Source organism: Dromiciops gliroides, chromosome 3, assembly GCF_019393635.1.
Source record: "Dromiciops gliroides isolate mDroGli1 chromosome 3, mDroGli1.pri, whole genome shotgun sequence".
In the NCBI taxonomy this organism is placed as follows: Eukaryota; Metazoa; Chordata; class Mammalia; order Microbiotheria; family Microbiotheriidae; genus Dromiciops; species Dromiciops gliroides.
The window spans coordinates 589,183,605-589,205,863 of NC_057863.1; the positions used below are offsets into that span (position 1 = coordinate 589,183,605).

At 41.7% G+C, this 22,259-nt stretch overlaps 1 protein-coding gene across 1 annotated transcript in view; it reads right to left on the reverse strand.

Moving 5' to 3' along the window:
• Positions 1 to 213: 213 nt before the first annotated feature.
• PSMB2 (proteasome 20S subunit beta 2) overlaps positions 214 to 22,259 on the reverse strand; it is a 32,016-nt gene continuing 9,970 nt past the window's right edge. Inside the window, exons 4-6 of the mRNA XM_043998601.1 lie at positions 4,875 to 5,037; positions 2,430 to 2,479; positions 214 to 455 (exon numbers count right to left, since the gene is read on the reverse strand). Coding sequence (XP_043854536.1) covers positions 348 to 455; positions 2,430 to 2,479; positions 4,875 to 5,037 — 321 coding nt within the window. The 3' untranslated portion in view covers positions 214 to 347. The remainder of the gene's footprint in view (positions 456 to 2,429; positions 2,480 to 4,874; positions 5,038 to 22,259) is intronic.

The window sequence follows — 22,259 nt, forward strand, 5'->3', positions numbered from 1 at the left end:
TCAAAACAAAATGTATCAATAAAAAGTTCTTTAAAAAAAAGGGCAAGAGAGATTAACAGCACAACACAGGAAAGTACACTGAGCAGAAGAGATGGGAGTGGGAAACTCAAATGAATTACACCTAAGCAAAAGTGACCATTCATAAGTTCAAGGGCAGAATGCATCTTCCCTGAGGGAAGGGTCCAATCAAACTGAAAGAAGAGAAGGGCCCAATTTGTCTATATCCAGTTTTATTGGTATCTAGTTCTCTGTGAATAGTGAATTCCAGAAGTGTAGAAAACAATAGTAAAGAAGCCAGGCGCAAAAAGGTAACCTGGCCAGTGGTATCAGTCTGGAGGTGGTGTGGGTTAGGAGCTCCTCTTGGAAGGGAGGATGGTGTCCAGCTCATGGATGCCATCTTTGTCGATGATCCGGACGCTGAAGGAAGGTAGGTTGAGGATGAAGCGCTTCTGAAGCTGCAGGAGAGACAAAGAACATGATGACAAACTCTGTGCTGAGGCGGGAGGCCAGGAAGGCTGAGCAGTGTGCATACCATCTAACAGGAGTCAGGGGATGTGGCTGGATGCCTGACCCAAGAGACAAGAGAAGCAAGAAAGCCCCAATCCTTCTGCCCTTCAACATACTGTCCCAGCCATTTCCCCAAAGTTCCCTGGCCTGAGTGGCTCAGCTGAAAACACAAAGAATGGGGCCTGATCTTAAAGGGGCATGAGAACTCAGATTTGTTAAACCACTCAGCCCGTAGTGCACAAATTTCTCCTACACTGTAGAAAATCTGTCTTGAACTAATATCTAATAAAAGAGAAAGCAGGCTGGGGGCCAAGGTAGTGTTTTTTCCAGCTCTCATTAGCCAATCTCCTAAACCAAAGTGAGAGCCAGTTTCTCCTTCCCCTTCAAATCCCCTCTCCCACCTCCCTTCTCCAATTCAGGTCACTATGTCAGTGGGAATCATCTCTGCTTTCTAAGAAGCATTTCTGTGTGAGAGGAAATTGCAAGGGGGCTGTGGTCTGCAAATTTCAAAGCATGTTTTGCTGCTATCCCAGCCAGGGATAACTGAGGAATGGAGCTAGAGGAAATCATTGCTCCTCTATGTCCTTCCTAGCCTCCTCCTTTCCAAAATCCTCTTCACATAAGGAAGGAAGCTTCCCCAGGCTTCCTTTAGGATGCAGCCATCCGCCCTGTTCAAGCCTTCACACCATGAAACACCCAACTCCAGCAGAACAAGACAAATGGTCCAAGAGAGAAAAACTCCCAGAAGCCTCCCTTATGGCCGAGCACCATACTCTAATCTACACTCCACCAAAAATGCTTGAGGTCAAGTGCCAGCCTCACACTGGGCAGTGCAGAGCTCAGATTGACAGTCTTTGTGAGCATCAGCAAACAAAGAGGCTCACTAGCACACAGGAAGATTCTAAGGGTTCCCTTAAAGCCACCTCTGAGTCTCCCAGCTGCCCCAGCCTCTCAGCTGACTTGCTCAGAAAGTATGAAAGAGAGTTTGTTCTCAGATGCTGCTCCAGTAGGGAGATTTACAAACAAGGGGGGAGGGGGAGTGGAGGGAGCTGCTGCAATGGAGTGAATGCAACAGGCTTCTGGGAGAGGATAAACGAACATTCACAGCACACCCCCACTCCCATCCAGCTCTCCTACTAGACTGACCAAGGCATGCTCTGTCCTTTACTCCGAGGAGCACAGGCAAAGAAAATTATGAAGCTGAATATACTCTGAGAAGCCTAATATGGTTATTTTCTCCAGAAAGAGACTCCCAGCCTTCAATTTTAGACTGTCATGTACAACCTTGGGATGAGGAATCAATAAAAAGAAACCTTTCCCTCACCAGCTCAATGACCGAATGGCCTGAACATCCATCACCTCTTCAGCTCTTTCCTTTGCCCCAAACCTCCAAGTTTCTTTCTGCTGCCCCCTGAACGCAGATTTGTCTACACTCTACTGAAGGAGTTTATTTCGTCCATGCTGCATACTGAAGGAAAATCACTTAAGAAATCATGCACACCTAACAGCTAGCATTGGTAGAGCACTTTAAGGTCTGCAAAGCGCTTGAGATGGTTTACCTCATTTGACTGATACATGTTTTTTAAAGAGGTCAAACCTGAGGGTCACAGTAGATATGAAGCTTAAAAAGTGCTGCATGTGGGCCACACCAATAGGATGTTAAGTTTAGAAGAACCAGCAGTGAGGAAAAGCAATTAAGCTGAAGAGTTTACTTTGGGGAGGACGTGAACCATGCTAGCAAAGATAACAAGGTAGCTACCCCCCAAACCCTCCCCTCAGTAGCCACTCCACATCTGGCTAGTGGGTATATATTACGCCTTCTGGCAAGGACAGGAAAAAAATGCGACTGAGGAACAGGAAAAATATTGGCAAACACAAGCAGACAAACATTCCTTTCTCAAGCTCACATGGGAGCCACTCACCTCTTCCAGACATTTCTTCAGGAGCTCTACTGCCTCCTCACGTGTGATACCTGAAAGAGAAAACACAGACACACTGCTACACACACGCACACACAGGTTGCTTTAATTAAAGCCTAACTCTCCTACCCCAAACATTTTATTAAATTTAAACAGCTTTTTCAGCTCAGTGCACACACGACCAAAAGAAAAGAGTTGAAGAAAAACTCTCCTTCCAACTCAGAGCAAACACATTCCATATGTACTCCAGGGTGCCCTGGACCCAAGTGTTCCCACTGCCACAAGCCATTGCAAATCGATTTGTTACAGGGAATGGGAAGCATGACGGAATTTTGCCTCCCATGGCCAGGGATCTGCCTTTGGAGAAGTCCAGCCGTCTCTCTCCCCTTGACTTTATTACGGATTTAAATCAGCTCCATCTGCCTAGGGCCGGCTGCAAGTCAAGGGGAAAAGCAGGGCCTGGGCTTCGGTGCTACTTTCCCTGCTGGGTATTAACTATAACAATGGGGAAGGCACGTGTGGGCTATCTCTGCGATTCTCACACATTAGGACGAAAAGGGGCTCTCGATGCGGATGGCAAACTGGGATGACATGTTGTGCAACTAGGCTTTTGGGGGGCTTGGGCTTTTTCTTCCAGGTTTTTGGTGGGCAGGCTGGAAGAATCACTGACAAGTCACAAAAGGATTACCAAAAGGCAATGGTTAGTAATGTCTTAGATGTAGATTGTAATACTGGTAAGACTGGGCTTATAGGAGATGGAAATAGCAAGAAATGGAAACACTTCATTTTTACTGTGCTGGACGGAGAGGGAAAGAAGAAAAGTTATCTATCCTCACGGCCAAGGTCTTCACAAGCTAAGGCTATCAGAACCACCTGTTCCTTACAATGGTTGATGCAGGTGCTAGGATGTATAGCCCTGGGCTAGAAGGAAGGAGTTATAAGGTCAGAGCCAAACAGAACTCAGGATCCCTAAGTTCATAATTTTTGTTGCCAGTTGATTAGTGGATTTAGACAAAACAACACCTTATTGATGTTGGTATCTCCCCCATCCCTGATAGAAGGTTTTGGGGTTTTTTTTTGGTTTTTGTTTTGGTGAGGCAGTTGGAGTTAAGTGACTTGCCCAGGGTCACACAGCTAGTAAGTGTTAAGTGTCTGAGGCAGCATTTGAACTCAGGTCCTCCTGAATCCAGGGCCAGTGCTTTATCCACTGTGCCACCTAGCTGCCCCCCTGATACAAGGTTTTGCACACCATTGAAAAATGAGGCTTGACCTCCAAAGAGAGACTGCTACTGGTCAATACTGATTCAGGGCCCAGCTTCTTTAACTGGGACCCCATATGGGTTTATGTAACTGTATGTGGGCATCGCAAAATATCTGACTACAGTAAAAGGTTATGTATATCGATTTTATATACCTATATACCCGGGGTTGCGTAAAAATTTCTCAGGTGAAAAGGGGTTGTAAGTGGAAAAAGTTGAAGAAGACCTTATCCCTAGGGTGGATATAAAAATAATGGGTCCAAAACTGGTTTAAAAAACCAGATCCACAGCTGTTCTTGCTGGGACTTTTATGGCTATGTCTTGCCCCCTCAGCCTTGTCCACTCTCCCCAGGTCACTGAATTCTTAAGGCAACTGAATGACTACGTGTTTAATTCCACGGGAGCTGTAGATCAGGTGCCAATGATGCACAGAAGGACAAAGTGAGAAGCAAATTCCAGCTGCTGAAGCCCAGTAATGCTAAGGCTTATTAAACATGGGTGTGCCAGGGCAGCTAGGTGGCGCAGTGGATAGAGCACCGGCCCTGGAGTTAGGAGTACCTGAGTTCAAATCCGGCCTCAGACACATAACACTTACCAGCTGTGTGACCCTGGGCAAGTCACTTAACCCTAATTGCCTCACTAAAAAAAAAAACAAAACCAAAAACATGGGTGTGCCAAAATGAGAAGGTTGCATTTAGTAAAAAGCGCTGCACATCAGCAACATTTCTCTGGGAAAAAGGACTGTTTTGCTGGCAAAAGAAAAAGAGATTCCTTTAGATCCCTGAAGAAAACTAAGAGCCACGTGACCTGATTAACTGCACTTCTCTCTCTGGCCTGGTGACCTTGTCCTGCCTGAGTAAGGGTGCCCAAGTCATCATACAGACTGTCTGAAGGCCTCCTGTGATGGAGAACCCACTTCCTTTCCAAGCAGCTCATTCACTTTTGGGCAGCTCTATTGAAACTCTTCTTGACCTTGAAGCTAATGCTACTTTTCTGTAACTTCCACCCACTGGAACAAGATGAATCCTTAGTCCCCAAGCTAGTCCTTCCAATACCAGATGGCCTCCGTCTGTGCCAGTCAGATACCATCAGTCCTGCCCTGGCGACCCATATTTGGGTGCCAGTGGTCAGTGCTGAGAACCATCCAGACACAGCTTTGAGGTTTCCTCCAACAAACACTGTGACTTACTTGGTTTGTAATAACGATCGAGGATGCTGAGGGTCAAGAAGGCACCATAACCGTGGGCTGCAAATGGAGCTTTGGCCAGGGCTGCCAGGTAGTCCATGTAGTACAGTGCAGGTCCTTCGTGCTCATCATAGCCAGCCAGCAGGAGGTTGACATGGTATGGGGTCTGTGGAAGAAAACACCACACAGCTTTGGTTTAAAGCACCAGGATTAACTTGCCCTTCAATGTCAACGGTGTTTCCCCAAACCTTCCCACTGACAAGAAGATGTTCCTTAGCAGATGAACAAACCATCCTTCAAAGACTATTTCAACAGAGAACCCAGGATGAAGAAGTTGGGGGTAGGGAGAGGCAGTGCTGCTTTCTTCTAATACAAGCGCACTGTTGGCATACTGCTGTTGCCTCAAGGCCTGCCTCCAGAACAGGCTACAGAAACAGAGGACACGGCCAGCTTTCAAGATGAAGTGTGGACTCCACTAGGAGCCCTGCATATCTCAACAATAAGGTGGGTAGCAATTGCAAATATGGGAGTGGACTGGCCCAAACCACAGCTTTAACTATTAACATGTAGGACCCTGACAGTTGGACTGAAATATTACATATTGGCTTGGCTAGTCATATTAATGTGAAAGAAATAATGTTCACCAGAGGCATTAACAATCAATGCTCACCTTGTTCTATGGGGGGAAAAGGGAAGAAAAGAGGTATGGAGGAAGTTCTTAAGTATAAACAAGTATTAGAAAAAGCAGAAGAGCTATATCCTTAAATGAAATGCTATGATTTTTCTTTAAGATCCTAAGGTTTTAGAAATAATTTCTAATGCTGCTTGGATTTCATCTGTATTCTTTCCCATTCTTGATTCCCTGTGGTCTCAGAATGCAACTTGGGCAGGGAAAATTGGGAGAAACTTACCTAACTCTTCACATCCAAAAAAAAGACCACCCATTTCTATTGCTAGAGCCCGGCCACTTACCACATGAAGTTCATATATTGGCTAATGCTTTAAAGCCCTCACTAGTGACCTCCCATTTTACATGGTTTCATTGTTTCCTGCACAACATGTATTCATCTTGCATTTGCCACAGTAGGGAAGAGTGTGTGTATATGGTTATGTGTGTATTCTAAAACATATGTGATTATATGCACATTATTCTCAAAGACCTTAACACACTATCATAGAGCACAGAATGATACAAGTTCGTGGAATTGGATTATATGCCTATAAAAAGTGGCATTTTACATTTTTTGAGTACTAAATTATTAATACAGCTATTTGGCAGCCAGAGAAAACCATGTTAGGAGAGCAAATGAAAATATTATGCATTCGTTAGAAAACTGAAGTAGATAATACAGCCAATCTAAGGAGGAAGGTTCACTAAATACCTGCCCTTGACTAGAGAGCAGGGTTTGATCAGACAGAAGGAGCCTTGAAGAAAGATGAACTGACAAGTTATTGAAACGTACAGCGAAGGTAACTGCTGGCCTATCATATTTTCCGAGGATATTCAAGAGATAGCAAGAGTCCAGAGACTTGGGTTTTCAGTGGTTCAATGATCAACCTGCCAGCAAATCTGAGTTAAAGTGGGAAATTCCTTTAACTTTCATGTACAGATTTCCTCATCTGTAAAATGAAATTAATCAACCTTTTTTTTTTTTAAATCTCTTTGTAAGTAAACATGGTATCCCAATTCAAAGGACATTCTAGACTCTTGACTGGTAGCTTAGTGCTCCAACAAGAGCAAAATGCTTAATTAACCCAGATGAATAAAAAGAGAGAAATGAGTAACCTTTATGTTTGTTTTGAACCAGCACAGTCCTACAAAATAGGTATACATGAGATAGCTTGCTTTTTCAGTTAAAATTACTATTTACTTCTCCCTAATAAGGCTTCTTCTGTTGCCAAACATCAGGCAAAATTGTTTGGTCCCCTTATTTATCCCACCACACAAAAATGTGCATTTTAGGACTTAACAAGAGTATTTGTATTCTGTTGACTGGCCCAATCCCAATGGCTGGCACCCTACAGGGCAGCAGTACACTATAGCTACAGAGTTGCAAACGTGTACTTAAGACCAAACCTGAAAAATACAAAGTGCTCAGACTGCAGAAGGTAGGCATTTGATGAGGATCATACCTGTTCTATCCTTTCCTATTAGATCCAAGGGTTCACCACAAATACAGGAGATTTAAAAAGGCCACTATCAGAAGATCTTGGATGGAACCCTATGTCAAAAGAATTCCAGATGTAAGCCGTTACACAGACATATCGCTTAATTGGTCTATATAATTTATTTATGCTTAAGCATCTGACATGCACTCACTAAAGTTGGTATTCAGAAGCCAGTGCACGTGGTATAGAAGATAACTCACAAATTATTGTGTGACTCTGAATTACCAACTTTTGTATGTGTGAGATGCTTAAGCATAAATAAATGGTGTTATCTAGACTAATTAAATCGATACATCTGTGTAACAACTTGCAATTTCTGACATTCTTCTGACAGTGCTTCATGGAAGAGCTCTAGCTCAGTCTTTTTAAAATTTCAAATAAAGTCTTGTGTGCCATCACATTCTCACTCCTCTAGAGAGGTGGCATTTTAAATACTGAAGACAGTGTTATGTTTTCCTACCTACACGCCTTCATGTTCTTGACTCAGTGTCTCTCTAAAATTCCTAATCCATTTTCTACAAAAAGACTCCACATTTGACCTCGTTTGTCTGTTTTAGAAAATATTGCATATATGTAAGGGGGTACAAGTGATTCCATCAGTATTAATGATGTTGGGTTAGCATCAAACTTGAATGGGTCACACATTTCAGCAATAAGCAGTTAATGTTTAATAGTGCAAGAAGTTAACAAGCATTTTATTAACGAAGATAGGGAAAGAGCGACTTGATGGAACCAATTAAATCACGTCAACAACTGAGAAACTGTCTAATTGTGATTTAACTCATGATTATTATGAGAGGTAGTGTAGCATAAAAAATGGAAAATGAACCTTGGAGTCGGGAAGACCTGGGTTCAAATCGAGACCCCTATTAGCTGTGTGACCACGAGTGAGTCCCTTAACTGCTCAGTGACCCATGTGGCATGCCCAAAGGAGAAGGGGCAGATCAGCACAGGTGGAAAGCGAGTGAGTTTCCATCCTGAGTTCCCAGGACATTTGAATATCACAAGCCCAGACCCTCACCAGTAACATTACACTTACTTTTCCTTTCCGTAGCTTTAAGAGAGAACTTATATCACCTCTTAGATGATTATTGCACTGAAGAGATACTTCCTGTTTTGGCTTGGTCCAGGCATTCAAAACCCAGTGAACTGGCCCAAAAGGTATTTAAATTTCTCAGGGCTAATTCCTCTCAGGTCTTATGGTAAGTATGTTTACTATCAGAAACATTTTTACAGAACTCATGGAAATGTGGCTCATAGCAAACCAACCACATCAGTTCCTGACACTTATATGGAATGGATTAGGTACCCACAATTTAGGTGGGAGATTCCCTGGAAGGCAAAAACACCATAAGTAACATCTTAAATATTCACCTCCATTTTTAGTTTGTCAATAGCTATTTGCATACACCCATACATTTAGCACTGCTCTCTTCTCCCCACAACCCCCACAGAGGAAGTGAGAAGGTCCACTCTCATTCTAAGTGCCACACAAATATTCATAGTTTCTCCCTCCCTCTCCTTTAATGCCAACAGCTGTTTTTTTTATTTTGTCTACCATTTTAACTTTATGTCGTTATATGTGTGAACTTTCCCAATTAATTTATAAAAATGGACAGTTACCAGTCATCACCCTATGCTCAATCCCACTTTACAAAGGAAGGAAACACTAAAAAAACAAAAAAAGGGGGGGGGCAGCTAGGTGGCACAGTGGATAGAGCACCAGCCCTGGAGTCAGGAGGACCTGAGTTCAAATCCGGCCTCAGACACATAACACTTACTAGCTGTGTGACCCTGGGCAAGCTTAACCCCAATTGCCTCACTAAAAAAACAAACAAAACAAAAACAAAAACAAAATAACAAAGGAAGGAAACAGTATTTATGAATTGCCTAATATGTGCCAGGCTCTGTGCTAAGCACTTTGCAAATGTCATCTCATTTGTGCCTCACAAGGACTCTGAACGGTAGATGCTATTATTATCTGTATTTTATAGACAAAGGAAACTAAGGCAGACAGTGGTTAAGTGACTTGCCTGAGGTCCTACAGCTAGTAAGTGTCTGAGGCTGGATTTGAGCTCTGGTCTTCCTGACTCCAGGACCAGTGCTCTGTGCTCTCTGGTGCCCCCTAGCTGCATGGTCTGCACCACTTTGTGCTGGGTTATACAGTGTCACATTTTCTACTGGTTCCATGTCTCCTGCTCTTGCCTCCCCAGTTAAACAAGGTCTTCTGGACTGAAACCGTATCTTTGACTTCTTTTGAATCATTCCTAGTATCGGTCCAGAGCTTGATGCAGGGAACTGAACTTACCACTTACATTTCTTGTGAACATTTCATATGTGCATTCTAGTCCATGACATCAAGTTATGGACCTACTGTTTAAAACATCAGTGTGGTCTGTTTTAAAGTCATGTCCAAAACCGAGCACCCAAATAAAGAAAGAGGAATTGTTCTGTTGCTCAAAGTAAATTAATTCAGAATCTTAAATAATACTGGAATCAGAAGATCTGGGTTTGAATTCTGGCTCTGCCACTCACTTTCTCTGAGTTTCAGGTTCCTCAGATCTAAAATAGGAATAAAAGTACTACCTCAAGATTGTTGAGATCAAATGAGGTAAGAGATTTAGGCACTCAAGACTGATATGTAAATATAAGCTATTATTATTAAAAATCCCCATAAACATTCCCCACAATTTGTAAGGAAACAGATGCTAGGAAAGTATACCAGTAAATTAAAAATTTCCTTCCTTCTTACCTTACCATTGCAATGTTTATTTTAAATGTAGCCCTTTTCTGAGGTAACAGTATTAGTATTAGGATGCTTCTTTTGTATTGCCTATCTGACTGAACAACCGGACATCACAGGGGAACCACAGAAACTGTAAAGGCAGGGGGATGGCACCAAACATGTGAACCCTTGAAAAAAATAGCCTGATACAGTGGAAAGAATTGGAGAAGGAAGGTCAAAGTTCTAGCCCCCATAAAGTGACACTCATTTGATAAGTGACCACAGTCCTTTTCTGGACTCAGTTTTCTCCTCTGTAAAGTGATTTGAACCTCCCTAAGATCCATTCTAAGTAGAACACTATGTAGTATGATTCTTTACTACTTCTTATTACTCCTTAGACATTCTCAAAACAAAACAAAACATTTTTCTTCTTGCTTCCTAGCCCTCTCCTATGTTTAGGTTATACCAGTTACTTTTTTACATCTAAAGGGAAGACAAGCAAATTCTTTTAGAGATAATATTTCCTACCCCTCAACTCTTGATATATACTCAACTTCTTGTATTTTTTCCCTCTGATTTAAAAGAAACACACTGTAGCGATTAGGAGAGCGTGAAATTCCATAAATTTTACAGCTAAAGAGAACAGTTGTGATAAATACACTGAAACAACAAAATCAGCGACGGGAGTCTGGGCGGTGACAAGCAGCGGTGTGACATCTGGCGGAAGCCAAAGTCACAGCAAGGGGGAGCGAGGTGGGCGTGAGGAAGCATCCTGCCGAGCGTGGACACGGAAAAGGAGAGGAATTGACAGGCTTCCTTTGGACCCAGGCCAGCCTTTGCCACCTCTAATTGAATAGGACACCACTCTGAACTGAGGTGCCTCAGAAATTCTGCTATTTCTTTACTACAAAATAATGGGCAGTTCCCTGGTATGCTAAGCAGTACATGAACTATGTGCTTCCATTCCCAGGGCATTAGCAGTTTGAGAGGGAGGGAAATGAAGAGCTGGTGGTACAAAGGAATCTATCTTAACCATACTGATACTATTAGTAAACCTTGAAAAACTACAGAGTGCCTCAAACTTAGACAAAATCTGCCACTCTTTCTAGGCCAATCAATTCACTGGGCTATCGAACACCATTTCTGAGATTGAACTTTGAGCAACAGAATGATGAGAATATTTAATGTCTGAATGATTTACAGAACTTGTTCATATATGTATGATACACAGTGGCCCCAGTAAATCAGTCTTGTCTAATTTCCCATCCAAATGTATAGGCCTGGAGAGATTTAACCTATCAACTCAACCCTCCACCCCAACCTGACCAGAATAGCAGCTTCTGATACACTCTTGTGTCTTACAAGGTAAACTCCTTTTCCTAAATGAAATATAAATGGTAAGAAAGGCAGAAACTAACTTTTGAGGTTAAGTCTATTCGGATGTTTTATCCATTAAACAGGACAAAGGAAAAGATGGAACATTCTTTATTCATATAAAAGCAGACTCATATAATTAAAATCTCAAAGAGTCTATGCTGGTCAGTTCAAATACATGGGTTTTATGCTTGTTCTGTATGTCAAAGGGGCAAGAGGAGGTCTAAAGGACACAAATTACAGATAAATAGAGCTTGGCATGACAGAATACTTTACTAAGAGCTATCTTAAAAAAAGAGAAATGAGTAATTTTGTAAAGTAATGAGCTCCTCTGTGATAGTGAGATGACTATAACCTCTTAATATTTCAGCTCTTCTATGCCTCCTCTTTTTTTTTTTTTTTGCAGGGCAATGGGGGTTAAGTGACTTGCCCAGGGTCACACAGCTAGTAAGTGTCAAGTGTCTGAGGTCAAATTTGAACTCAGGTCCTCCTGAATCCAGGGCCAGTGCTCTATCCACTGCGCCATCTAGCTGCCCCTGAACTGCTTTTTTTAATCCTTGCAGTACTTTTTCTTTGATGTAGCAGAGCTCTAGATTTTGGCAACAATATCCCTGAGATTCTTCTTTTGTCCCCAACACCTCCCTCCCAACCCAAGTAATCGGTGGATTCTTTCTATCTTTATTTCACCTCCTGGTTCTAATAGATATGGGCAGTTTTCATTTGATTTCTTGAAATACAGATCTAGGCTTAAAAAAAAAAAGATTTTTATGAAGTCTAATGATTCTTAAATGATCTCTCCTTAACTTAGTTTCCAGGCCAGTTCTTCTTTTTTTTTTTTTAAGTGAGGCAATTGGGGTTAAGTGACTTGCCCAGGGTCACATAGCTAGTAAGTGTTAGGTGTCTGAGGCCGGATTTGAACTCAGGTACTCCTGAATCCAGGGCCGGTGCTCTATCCACTGTGCCACCTAGCTGCCCCCCCCCAGTTCTTCTTAACATATCTTATATTTTCTTCTATTTTCAAGCTTTTGATTTTGTTTGAATATTTCTAGCAGCTTCATGGAATCTTCAATTTCTATTTGGTCTTTCTAGTTTTCAGGAAGTCCATTACTTAGGTAAGTTTCATCACTTTGTATTCTAAGCTATTTATTCTTCCAATTCTTTCCTCTAGAGCTTTTATTTTGTTAAAACAAAACAAAACATCAAACTACTGCTTCATTTCTTGTGGCAAATCCATTTTCTTTGAGTCTGAGCTTGCTATTGTTATAGTTACTTCCAAAGGTTTGTCATGCCGGGGTGGGAATGGGGATAAGCTCCCACTCTCTATAAAATGCTCCAATAGTGCATCTCAAATAGCCTCTGACAACTGAAGCCCAACTCCTGGCCTTCTTGTGGCAGAACTGTTTCCACTAACAGGAGAAGGGGCTAAGGCAAGTCACTGATGCCTTAAAACTAGTCGCTTCGGGCAGGTGGGGCTCATTAGCCTTGGCAGGCAACCCACCATGGGGAAGGGAACCCTGATTTTAAACCTCCACTGCCTTGCGGCTACACCCATATATGGGAAAGGCTTCGGGAGTTAACTCCAAGGAAAAATCAGGAGTCAGAGTCCCTTAGGCAGTTGGATGTTGGACATCACATCCCTCTGGCAACTCCTGCGGTGGCACTGGTGCCAAACTGTATTGGCTCTGCCTTTCCTTTGGATCCACCAATGTTGTGGAGAGGGAAAGACTGCTGTATGGGCAACAGCTTGTTTTCCATATCGATCCACCCAGGCCAGCACCCTGGAGAGGACACTCCAGCTACTCCTCATGGGGTGGATACAACATAGGATGCGGCAGTTACCGGTTATAAGTCACTCAGGAGCTGCTGCTCCAGTATCGGACTGCACAGCCACACTGTGGCCTGTGGCTCTTCAAGACGCTGATCCAGGGTCATCCGAGACTGGTAGAGGCTTACTACCTACTAGAGTTACTCGCTCTTTCTTTTGGGGATCTTTAGAGTGACAATAATTTTTTTTTTTTAAAGATATTGGCCAGTGTCTTCTTTGATTAATTCATCTCTCCAGCTCTAGTTTCTAAACTTGGGTTCAGTGCCTGGGTCAGACATTGTCCCCTGCTGAATTTTTAGATGGAGTAGTTAGCCTTGTCTTGGTTTCCCTGGATTCCTGTGCCTCTCTTCTTTCAATGCTCTGCTCAAATACCACCTCCTTTTCTCCCAGCTCCTACTGCCTCTCCCCATTACCTATTCCTAGTCTTAGCTCCTAATACTATCTCTGCTGCCATCACTACCCCACCACCTCCTATTTCCTTGTATTTACGTAATACTTGGATGGCATATCCATGGCTTCCCTGGATAGAATGTAAGTTCCTTTGGGGCTGAGGCTGTTTAATTTTTGTCTCTATTTCAAGCATCTAGCATATGGCCTAGAACACAGTAGGCACTTAATAAATGCTCACTGATTGATTTGTTGTTGCTCAGTCATTTCAGTGGTATTGGTTAACTATGAAAATCATGAGTGCTTCATGAAAGGCTTCCTTCATTGGGGGAGGGGGAGGGATGTTCTAGATAATCTCAAAGGCACCTTCTCATAATATAAAATCAGATATTTTGGGTAGGGCAAAAAAGAAAATAAAAGTCTCCAACTTGTCTCCAATTTCAACCATATCTATATGGGAAAATTAATTTCTATGATATTTCCTTTTTAAAGTTTTTGGTTAAGTTTTAGTCTTTTTTTTTTTTTTTTTGTGGGGCAATGGGGGTTAAGTGACTTGCCCACGGTCACACAGCTAGTAAGTGTCAAGTGTCTGAGGCCGGATTTGAACTCAGGTACTCCTGAATCCAGGGCCGGTGCTCTATCCACTGTGCCACCTAGCCGCCCCCAAGTTTTAGTCTTAATCATAATTTTATTTGCAGAGCAGAAACACACAGATCTGGCTCTACTTCTTACATGCTCACACACTCTGTTCAACTAGTATTCAAATGTAAAGAAAATCTCAGCAGAGTTAAATAAGATCAATTGTATTTTTAAACAGCTCGGTTATGTTGCTTTAGATTTTTACTGCAAAGAACTTTTGGATTGGTGATTCTTCTTTCACTAACAGCAAGATTCTGCTTAAGAGTATGAGGGGAAAAAAAAAAGAGTATGAGGGAAAGAAGGGAAGAGGTACTTATCTATCCCCTATTTTTCCAAGTACTCATTTTTCAAGTATTTGTGGTCATTTTCCTTTTTAAAAGGAAACTCAGTAAATTATTTTCAATCTTCTTTTCCAACAATACCAGTAACAAGCTTCAAAGTATCAAAGCTCAATGTTCACAGAAAATTAAGACATTTATTAAGACATTATATGTCCATGGAAGAGATCTTTTACACCACATTAAAAATGTATCCCCCAAAATAATTTCCTAAAATTATGCAAAAGCAAGACTTTTGTGTAAAATTAGCTATATTTTCTAAGGACTTCACGGAGCACTCTGTATTACTCATTTTCTTCTGCATTACTATATACATGGATTCCAAGAGGGCAGGAACTACTCTCAGTCATCTCTGTATCACATCTAGTACCAAGGGCTATGCAGAGAGTAAGCACTTCCTAAATACGTACTGAATCAAATGGTAGAAGATCATTACAACTGCAAACTGGGAAGGACAAACATTCTCAAAGGTGCAAGTGGGGAAGACAGGATGCAGTTCTCTGCTCTATGAAGTAAATACCAAGCACCTACATATCTAGTCATTTCTATAAGAGCAGGAATGAGCATTCATCTTTGTAGGCTTCCTGCTGGCACATATGGAGGCTGCTGATATTCCTGTGCTATCCTCAGGACCACAAAGGACAAGAAAAGAAGTGGCTGCTGGCAGCAATATACTTTTGCTTCTACAACATCTTGAATTTCTATATCACTTGATGCCTATAGAGTACTTTACATACATTATCTTATTAGATTCTCACAAGAGAACCCATTATGTTTGTCCATGGTCACAGAGATGCTAAGTGGAGAAGCTGGGACTCAACCCCAGGTTTTTCTGACTTCAAGTCCAATACTCTTTACACAAGAGCACACCGGCCCCTTCGACGCAAGAAACAAGGGATGCATTGTCACATCTGTCGAGGCTGACATGACTCTGGGCAAGACACTTCACTTTGCTAGGTAACTCTCCAAGATTAAGTCATGTTGCTCATTTGCCTTCTGTAGAGGGAGTTTTCTCCCTGGAGATTCCTTACACCAAAGAGATCGCCGCTCCAGAACCACAACAGACAGAGGTGTAGACACTGTGCATGAACTAATGGCTTCTATAATGCTTCAGATTCCTGCATCTTCTACAGCATGTGAAGTATTTCCAAACAAGCAATTTTATTCACACCAACTCAAGAAGGCGAGGAACATGTGAAAGGGAAGCAAGGCTTTACTAAACCAAGATAAACCTTAAGCTTTCAGAGGGATGTGAAGCAGCGGAAACTCCTGCTAGTGGCGGCTCAGAAAATAAGACAATCAGAACAAGATCTCTGCAGGAAAAGTAACCCCATTCAGTGAGGTTCACTGTTTACCTCCTCCCTTCCCTCATTTCATATCTCAAAATGGGTACAGAATGTAAGAGTCGGAAGGCCTGGATCACTCTCCAGAATATCTCACTCACTTACTCCCTGCGGGACACTGGCCAAGTCTCTTTTCTAAGTCTAGGTTTTCTCGTTTGTAAAATAAGGTTGAACTAGATTATTACTAATGTCCCATCCTATTCTCTCATATGCCATGATCCTGCTTCTTCTGTATTTCCTTGACACTGGGGCAAGTCATTAAGCCTCTCTGGCTCTCAGATTCCTTATCTGTAAATGGAGGGAACTGGGTGGAATGCTAAGGTCCCCAACTGCTCTCAAACTGTCATTCGATGGCCTATAAAGGGCACTTTAGTGTATATACAGTCAAGGACTGTATATATTTCAATTTCCTGAAAAATCTGATTGTTGTTACTTCAACTATCCATGGATTCAAAATTCTGGAAATTTTACAATTCTGGCCATTACCAATCCTGAGTTTGCCTCACTTGCTTATTAAAACCGGAACCACATGGTAATTAGAAGAGTTTCAAAATCTAATGACTTGAGATACAACAGGGCACAGCTGCCTTATTATACCAACTAGTTAACACAGTATTTGTTTTCGACATTAATTTCACTTGCTAATCAAAAATGCTGCTTTAAACTCAGCAAATGACATGAAAATAAAATTGCTGTGTATCCAATGGCAAAAACAAATGAGATATCTGCAAAAGGGCCACTTTGTTTCTTTTTCCATTAAATATTAACTTATGGGGGAAATGTACCCATCCACACCCCTTATGAGCCAATTCTCCATTTTACAGACAGACACCATGCTTTGTGACAGAACTGTACACCAGAAGGAAAGGCTAGCAAGCAATGAATGTTAAGCAGGAACATATATAACTATGAACTCAGGCTGTTACCTCAATGCTGACTCATCTACATGAGCCAAAAATCTAGGTGACATTCCTGGGGAAGGTGACTGGGGGCCAGGTGCACCTGTTGAATGATACCAACCTGTGCCAGATGAATGTAAAGCAATGTGTATACTAATGGGTCCACAGACAGAAATGGATGACTTCTAGATGGATAATGAAAAACAAATAACCTACATGAAACTCACAGGCATCATGCCACCCTATCCATCCCAGGAGACCTGGCTTAATGTACTAAATACAATCCATTTCCACAGCTTAACTGGCCATGAATACTCATATTCTCCCTGAAGAGAAAGTGACTCTCTAGCCATGAGTAAGTGCGTAAATACCAGAGGCATTTCAGTCTATAGATACAAGATGTTTAGTTTAACATATAGCTAACAGTGTTAGTCAATCACAAACTGCTGGTTGTGTGGTAGGTTGTATGTGGTCAGTGCTGAAAACAAAATCGTGACCAACCAAGGAAGGCTTTTCTTCCCTAGATTTCCTTTCAGACTTTTTGCCATTCTCCTAATTCAAATGTTTATCCTCAAGATGGAAGCATGCTACAACTTATAATGACAAATGTTTGCAAAACAATAGAATTCTTTTATTAAATTAGGCCAACACCCTCTGCTGCTTCAGGATACAGCCATCCTCAGACATGTTATTAAAAATAAAACAAACCACCAAAACCCAACCTTTTTCTTTTAAAGGCACAGGTTTCAGTAGGAAGCATAGTTAAAGCAGTTACCTAAGACTGATAAGACAAAGCTGTCCCCTCTTTGCAGACAGGAAGGTCTTTTACTAGCAAGGTGACATTATAGGGCAACATAATTTCAACCCTCCAATGGGCTCATTGTATTCAATCAGGAACCAGGGGTTCTCGGCTCTCAGTAGGCATCAACTGGGTAGCACATCCATGCTCTCTGAGTGAGAAAGCAACACCTTCTCACATATAACCCCCTGGAGAGGGATGGGGAAGAGGAGGAGGGAGGCCTTTACACCTGCAAACTCTTAGCTATCAGCACTAAGGGCTGGGAAAAACATCACATTAAAGAAAGAGGAGGAGGGCGGGAGACTCCTAGACAAGCCAGCAGCTTTCAAAGACAAGTCACTTTAGCCACCTTATTACTGGTTCCTTCAACAGTCTTCTCTGCAGGACCTGGCAAGTTATAAGGCTAGGAAAAGCAAAATGTATTTAAAAGGGTCACTGTCCAAAATCTCATTTCCCCAGGAGAAAAAACACTGTGTAAGTGCAAGATGTTGTCATATTAATTAAGCCATCTCCAATTCCATGCACATCTGTCCCCATGCAGCTGGATAATAAAATTAGCCACTAAAAACATCGGTGCTGGCTCCAGTGGGGTGAACATAAGCTGCTCCCGATCCTTAGAGGTTTCCTATGGGAAATGACCTGAGCCTGAACAAATGTTCTTCAGAGGGCTTTTCAAACTGGCAAAAACAAGCTTATATTTAACATGCATTTATAATACAAGCATGTGCTTTTGTAATTCCACTTGGATGTTACTATTCCCAATACTTCCTATTAACAAAGAAATAGGAGAACTAGATGGTCTCACAAAGAAATCATGCTAACCTAAGAACCTAATACTAGGCCAAGAGAGAAAGTAGGAAAGTGGCTGCTCAGGGTCAAGAGGTCAGAAGAACCAGGCTCACACAGGCCTTTTGAGAAATCTCATCTGTTTTTTTCCCCCTCTTCCTGCCACTGAAAGTGAGCTGACTGACAGTCAAGATGCCCTGGCTGGGTGGCGGTAGAAGTGGTGTCAAAGGCTGCCATTTGCTCCCAGGCACTGCCATCTGCAACAGCACAGAGCTCTGTCTCCGGTAAATAAACACATCTGCCTTTGCCAGTGTCCTCCCCACTGTGCTGCCCATCTGGAGCAGGTGAGCTGGAAGGCAAGCCCGGGCATGGGGGAGACGGGGGTGAGCACAGAGGATCGGGCCTCGAGGGAGATGGCACGCAGAGGAAGAAGGCAGTACTGCGTCATGTCACATCCTGCTAACTGTGTTTGCCAAAAAGCATGTTCAATTACTCTCGTTAGTGATGTTTTTCATCACATGTAACAAATGGCTGCTGGTGGTGAGGGGGCAGGACATGTAAAGTCAAGGTTTCTTTCACCTGTGCCATCTGTTCACAAGGTCACAAGACTTCACTGACACCAACAAATGATCTCTTGGGCAACCAACAGATGAATCTTTTGTGCGAGCCACAGAAGGCATGAGGATGGCACAACTGCTCCAGTGGCCAATTCGGAGACTTATTCTCAGCAGCCAGGGCAACAGGCACATGGTCCTTTTAGGGCTGGAGATCATATCACACAACACTGACATAACAGGGCAAAACTAATCACTAAATAGACACGATCTGTGGCTATTTCTTTTTTGCAGGGCAATGAGGTTTAAGTGACTTGCCCAAGGTCACACAGCTAGTAAATGTCAAGTGTCTGAGGCCATATTTGAACTCAGGTCCTCCTGAATCCAGGGCTAGTGCTTTATCCACTGTGCCACCTAGCTGCCCCCATCTGTTGCTATTTCTTGAAATATATAATACATCCAGGTCTCATGATTATTCTTTCAACTTGCAAGGAATTACAGGACTCTTTGCTGGCTTGGCATAAGATTTGTAAAACAGGGAAAGGTTTCCTTAGTTTTTCCCCATTGCTATCATTCACACTTATCACATTACAGGTAGCATGGCCTCATGACAAATTGGAATAACTATGGCAATCATTAAGCTTCTAAAAAGGCACTGTGGCAAGCTTGGTATCATTACTTGTAACAGGGAACAGCGGATATAAGACAGTTTAAGTAGTATATGTGTATATGAAGTACTATCTGCTACCTCAAACTTTGCCAACAATTCTACTTTACCAGAAGGGCACTGACTTTTGCTGATTTATTCCTCAGTCTCCCTATCTGTAAAGGGAAATTACTAAGTTCTTTAGAAATACTTTGAGGGTATTTAGGTGAACTATTCTAAATGTGTCATATTAATTTCAAATAAGAAAAATTTACTGTCATAAAAGTAACGCCTACAGGAATCTTTAAAAAAATCAGTTTAGTCAAAGAGCTGAGCAGCAGGTGTTTGATGATGGAATAATATAACATCAATAGTAGAGTCAGGGAGAGGCAGAAGCAAAGCACCTCTAGAGGGGGAAGGACCTTGAAGGTCATCTAATCCAACCCATACCTGGATAAGAATCTTCTCTAAGAGACCTGGGGAACAGTCAACCTACTTCTGTGTGAAAAGCTTTAGTAGGAGGGAAGCCACCACATCTCCTGAGGCAGCCCATCCTATTCTACAGCTGGATACTTCCAATCGTTAGGAACTTTCTGTAACCATGCAACCTAAACCTGCCTTTCTGCAGCCCCAACCCATGTCTCCTATGGACAAGCTTAATCTCCCTCCTATAGGACAGCCTTTCAAATACTTAAAGAATCCTGTCCCACATAGTTCAATGTCCCCTCCCAGTCCAAGCCCAAAGGCTTCAAAAATAAGCTTGTGAAACTTCTCACATTTCCCCACTTTGGGGTAAACTTGTAAACTAAAGTACATCTCCATGTTTAATAATCATTTCACAAATTTAACATTCTGTAAAAATTTCATATCATGTAAATAACACAATTACATTGATAAGTTTATTGAACAAAGAAAAGAGTTTTTGCATTTTGCCTTCTAAGTTCAAACCCAAAGGATCTCATTTCTCGTTTCTCATCTCTTTTCATTTTTGTTTTTCCATTCACATGGTGTCTTTCCTCTTGCTCTATACCTCTCCAATTCTTGCAGAGCCACACCTTCACATTCTCTTGAGTCCCTTCTTCTTCAAGGAAGTCTTCTACTACTAAGCACAGATTGGCATCTTAGTAGCATTTAGTTATCTGCACCATCCCATCTTCAACCATAGGACCCCCTCAGAGGTAAGAATCTCTTTTCCCTTTTTATTTTCAATAAAAATGTTTAAAAGTTGACTCAAAATATAAAATCTTTCTCCCTACCTCAAGCCAGCAACTAACAATATAATCAACTCAGCCATAATGATGCATTTCTTATCCTACAGATTGGGTACCTGTAAAACTCCCTGCTGGTAGTTGCCAAATGAAAATTTATCCCTTATAAACACCATTGGTTCTTCTCTCCCTCCCCCACCTCTTTTCTAAAGCTCCATGTCAGTCTACAAAGGAGATTCTTTTGCTAAGTACATCAAACATCTTAGCAGTTAGAAGATTAAATGGATCCAGTGCATTTGCATGAGCATAGCCAGTCTTATCTCGATTTTAAAAGGAGCTTAATTCAGTTATTAATACCAGGGCATTTACAACAAAATGTTTATTGTGCCTAAAGGTGGAATTTGGAATTTGCCTGATAAGTCACAGAGATATTTTACAAAGCAAGTCACATCTTACATTTTGCTAAATATCACAAGGAACTTCTGGGACTTGGACTCATTTTGCAATTATGAAAACGAAAGAGGAAATGTTATTGCATTTTCATTTATTTCAAAATATCTCCTTTGAATTTTCCTACTCCCCCATCTAATGTAACCTATGATAGAATTTTAGTTTCCATTCAAGTCTAAGACTCACCTGGTATTCAAGCTATCACTTAGAGAAAGAGAAGTTCCATTTCTCAAGAGGATCCCAGAAAGCAGTGTTATGAGGAACAAAAATAAATGAGCCTGAAGAGCTGCAATATCATCTCCTTAGACTTGACTATGAAGCATCTGCACAATTTGTTTTTATAAGTGCAACAGGTCATTTAAACAGCTGACAATACAAACTCACATGGCTTGTAATATTGCAATTGCTCCAAACCAAAACACACAATCTGTTCTGGGCATAAGAAAACACCACTATTAAGATTTTTGAGTTATGGGTGAAGATGCATGGCTTTTATAAGCTAAAAGATAAAATGATCCAAAAAGATATGACTGATGAGAGAAAGCCAAACCATGCCACATACCCACTCCCGCCCCGCCCCTGGAGCCATGGCTTCACACATGTAGACATCTCATGTTTGTTTCAGACTTGCCATAGGACCTTTGGTAAGTCCCTTTGCCATTTTGTTGTCTCCTTTTAAACAGTCAAGCACCACTGGTCTCAATGGGATATTGCCTAGATTAAATTAAGGAAAATGCTTTTTTTGCAAAAGTCATACAAATGGGAAACATTACAATTCTTTTCTTAGCTCTTCTTTGTGGTTGGTTAAGTTCACTTGACTTTACAAATAAAAAACATTGGGTAGTGAGGTCATATGATAAAGATTCAGTTAAATGATTCCTTAAAGGAGGGAAAATATGCATTACTGCAATCACATATGCTTTCTTGGTGTGGTCATACAGAATCTTCATACATTCAAAAGCTAACAATGTATTTTGAAAAGTGGAAGATGGGCAAACTAAACCAGTGATATGGCCAGAACCCAGTGGAGGAAGGCCACTTACAGAGGGTGACAGTCACAGAAAAATTGAGATTAGACTGTCAGCATCTGTGACTTGCGTATAAACCTGGAAGGAATGAAAACTTGGATTATTTATAGGGTTTAGAGACAGCTTACCTGTACTGTAGGGACTATAGTTTATGTGACAGAAACAAGGTGATTAATGCAAAGTTAAAAAAAAAAAGTCAAAAAACAAAAAAAAACCCA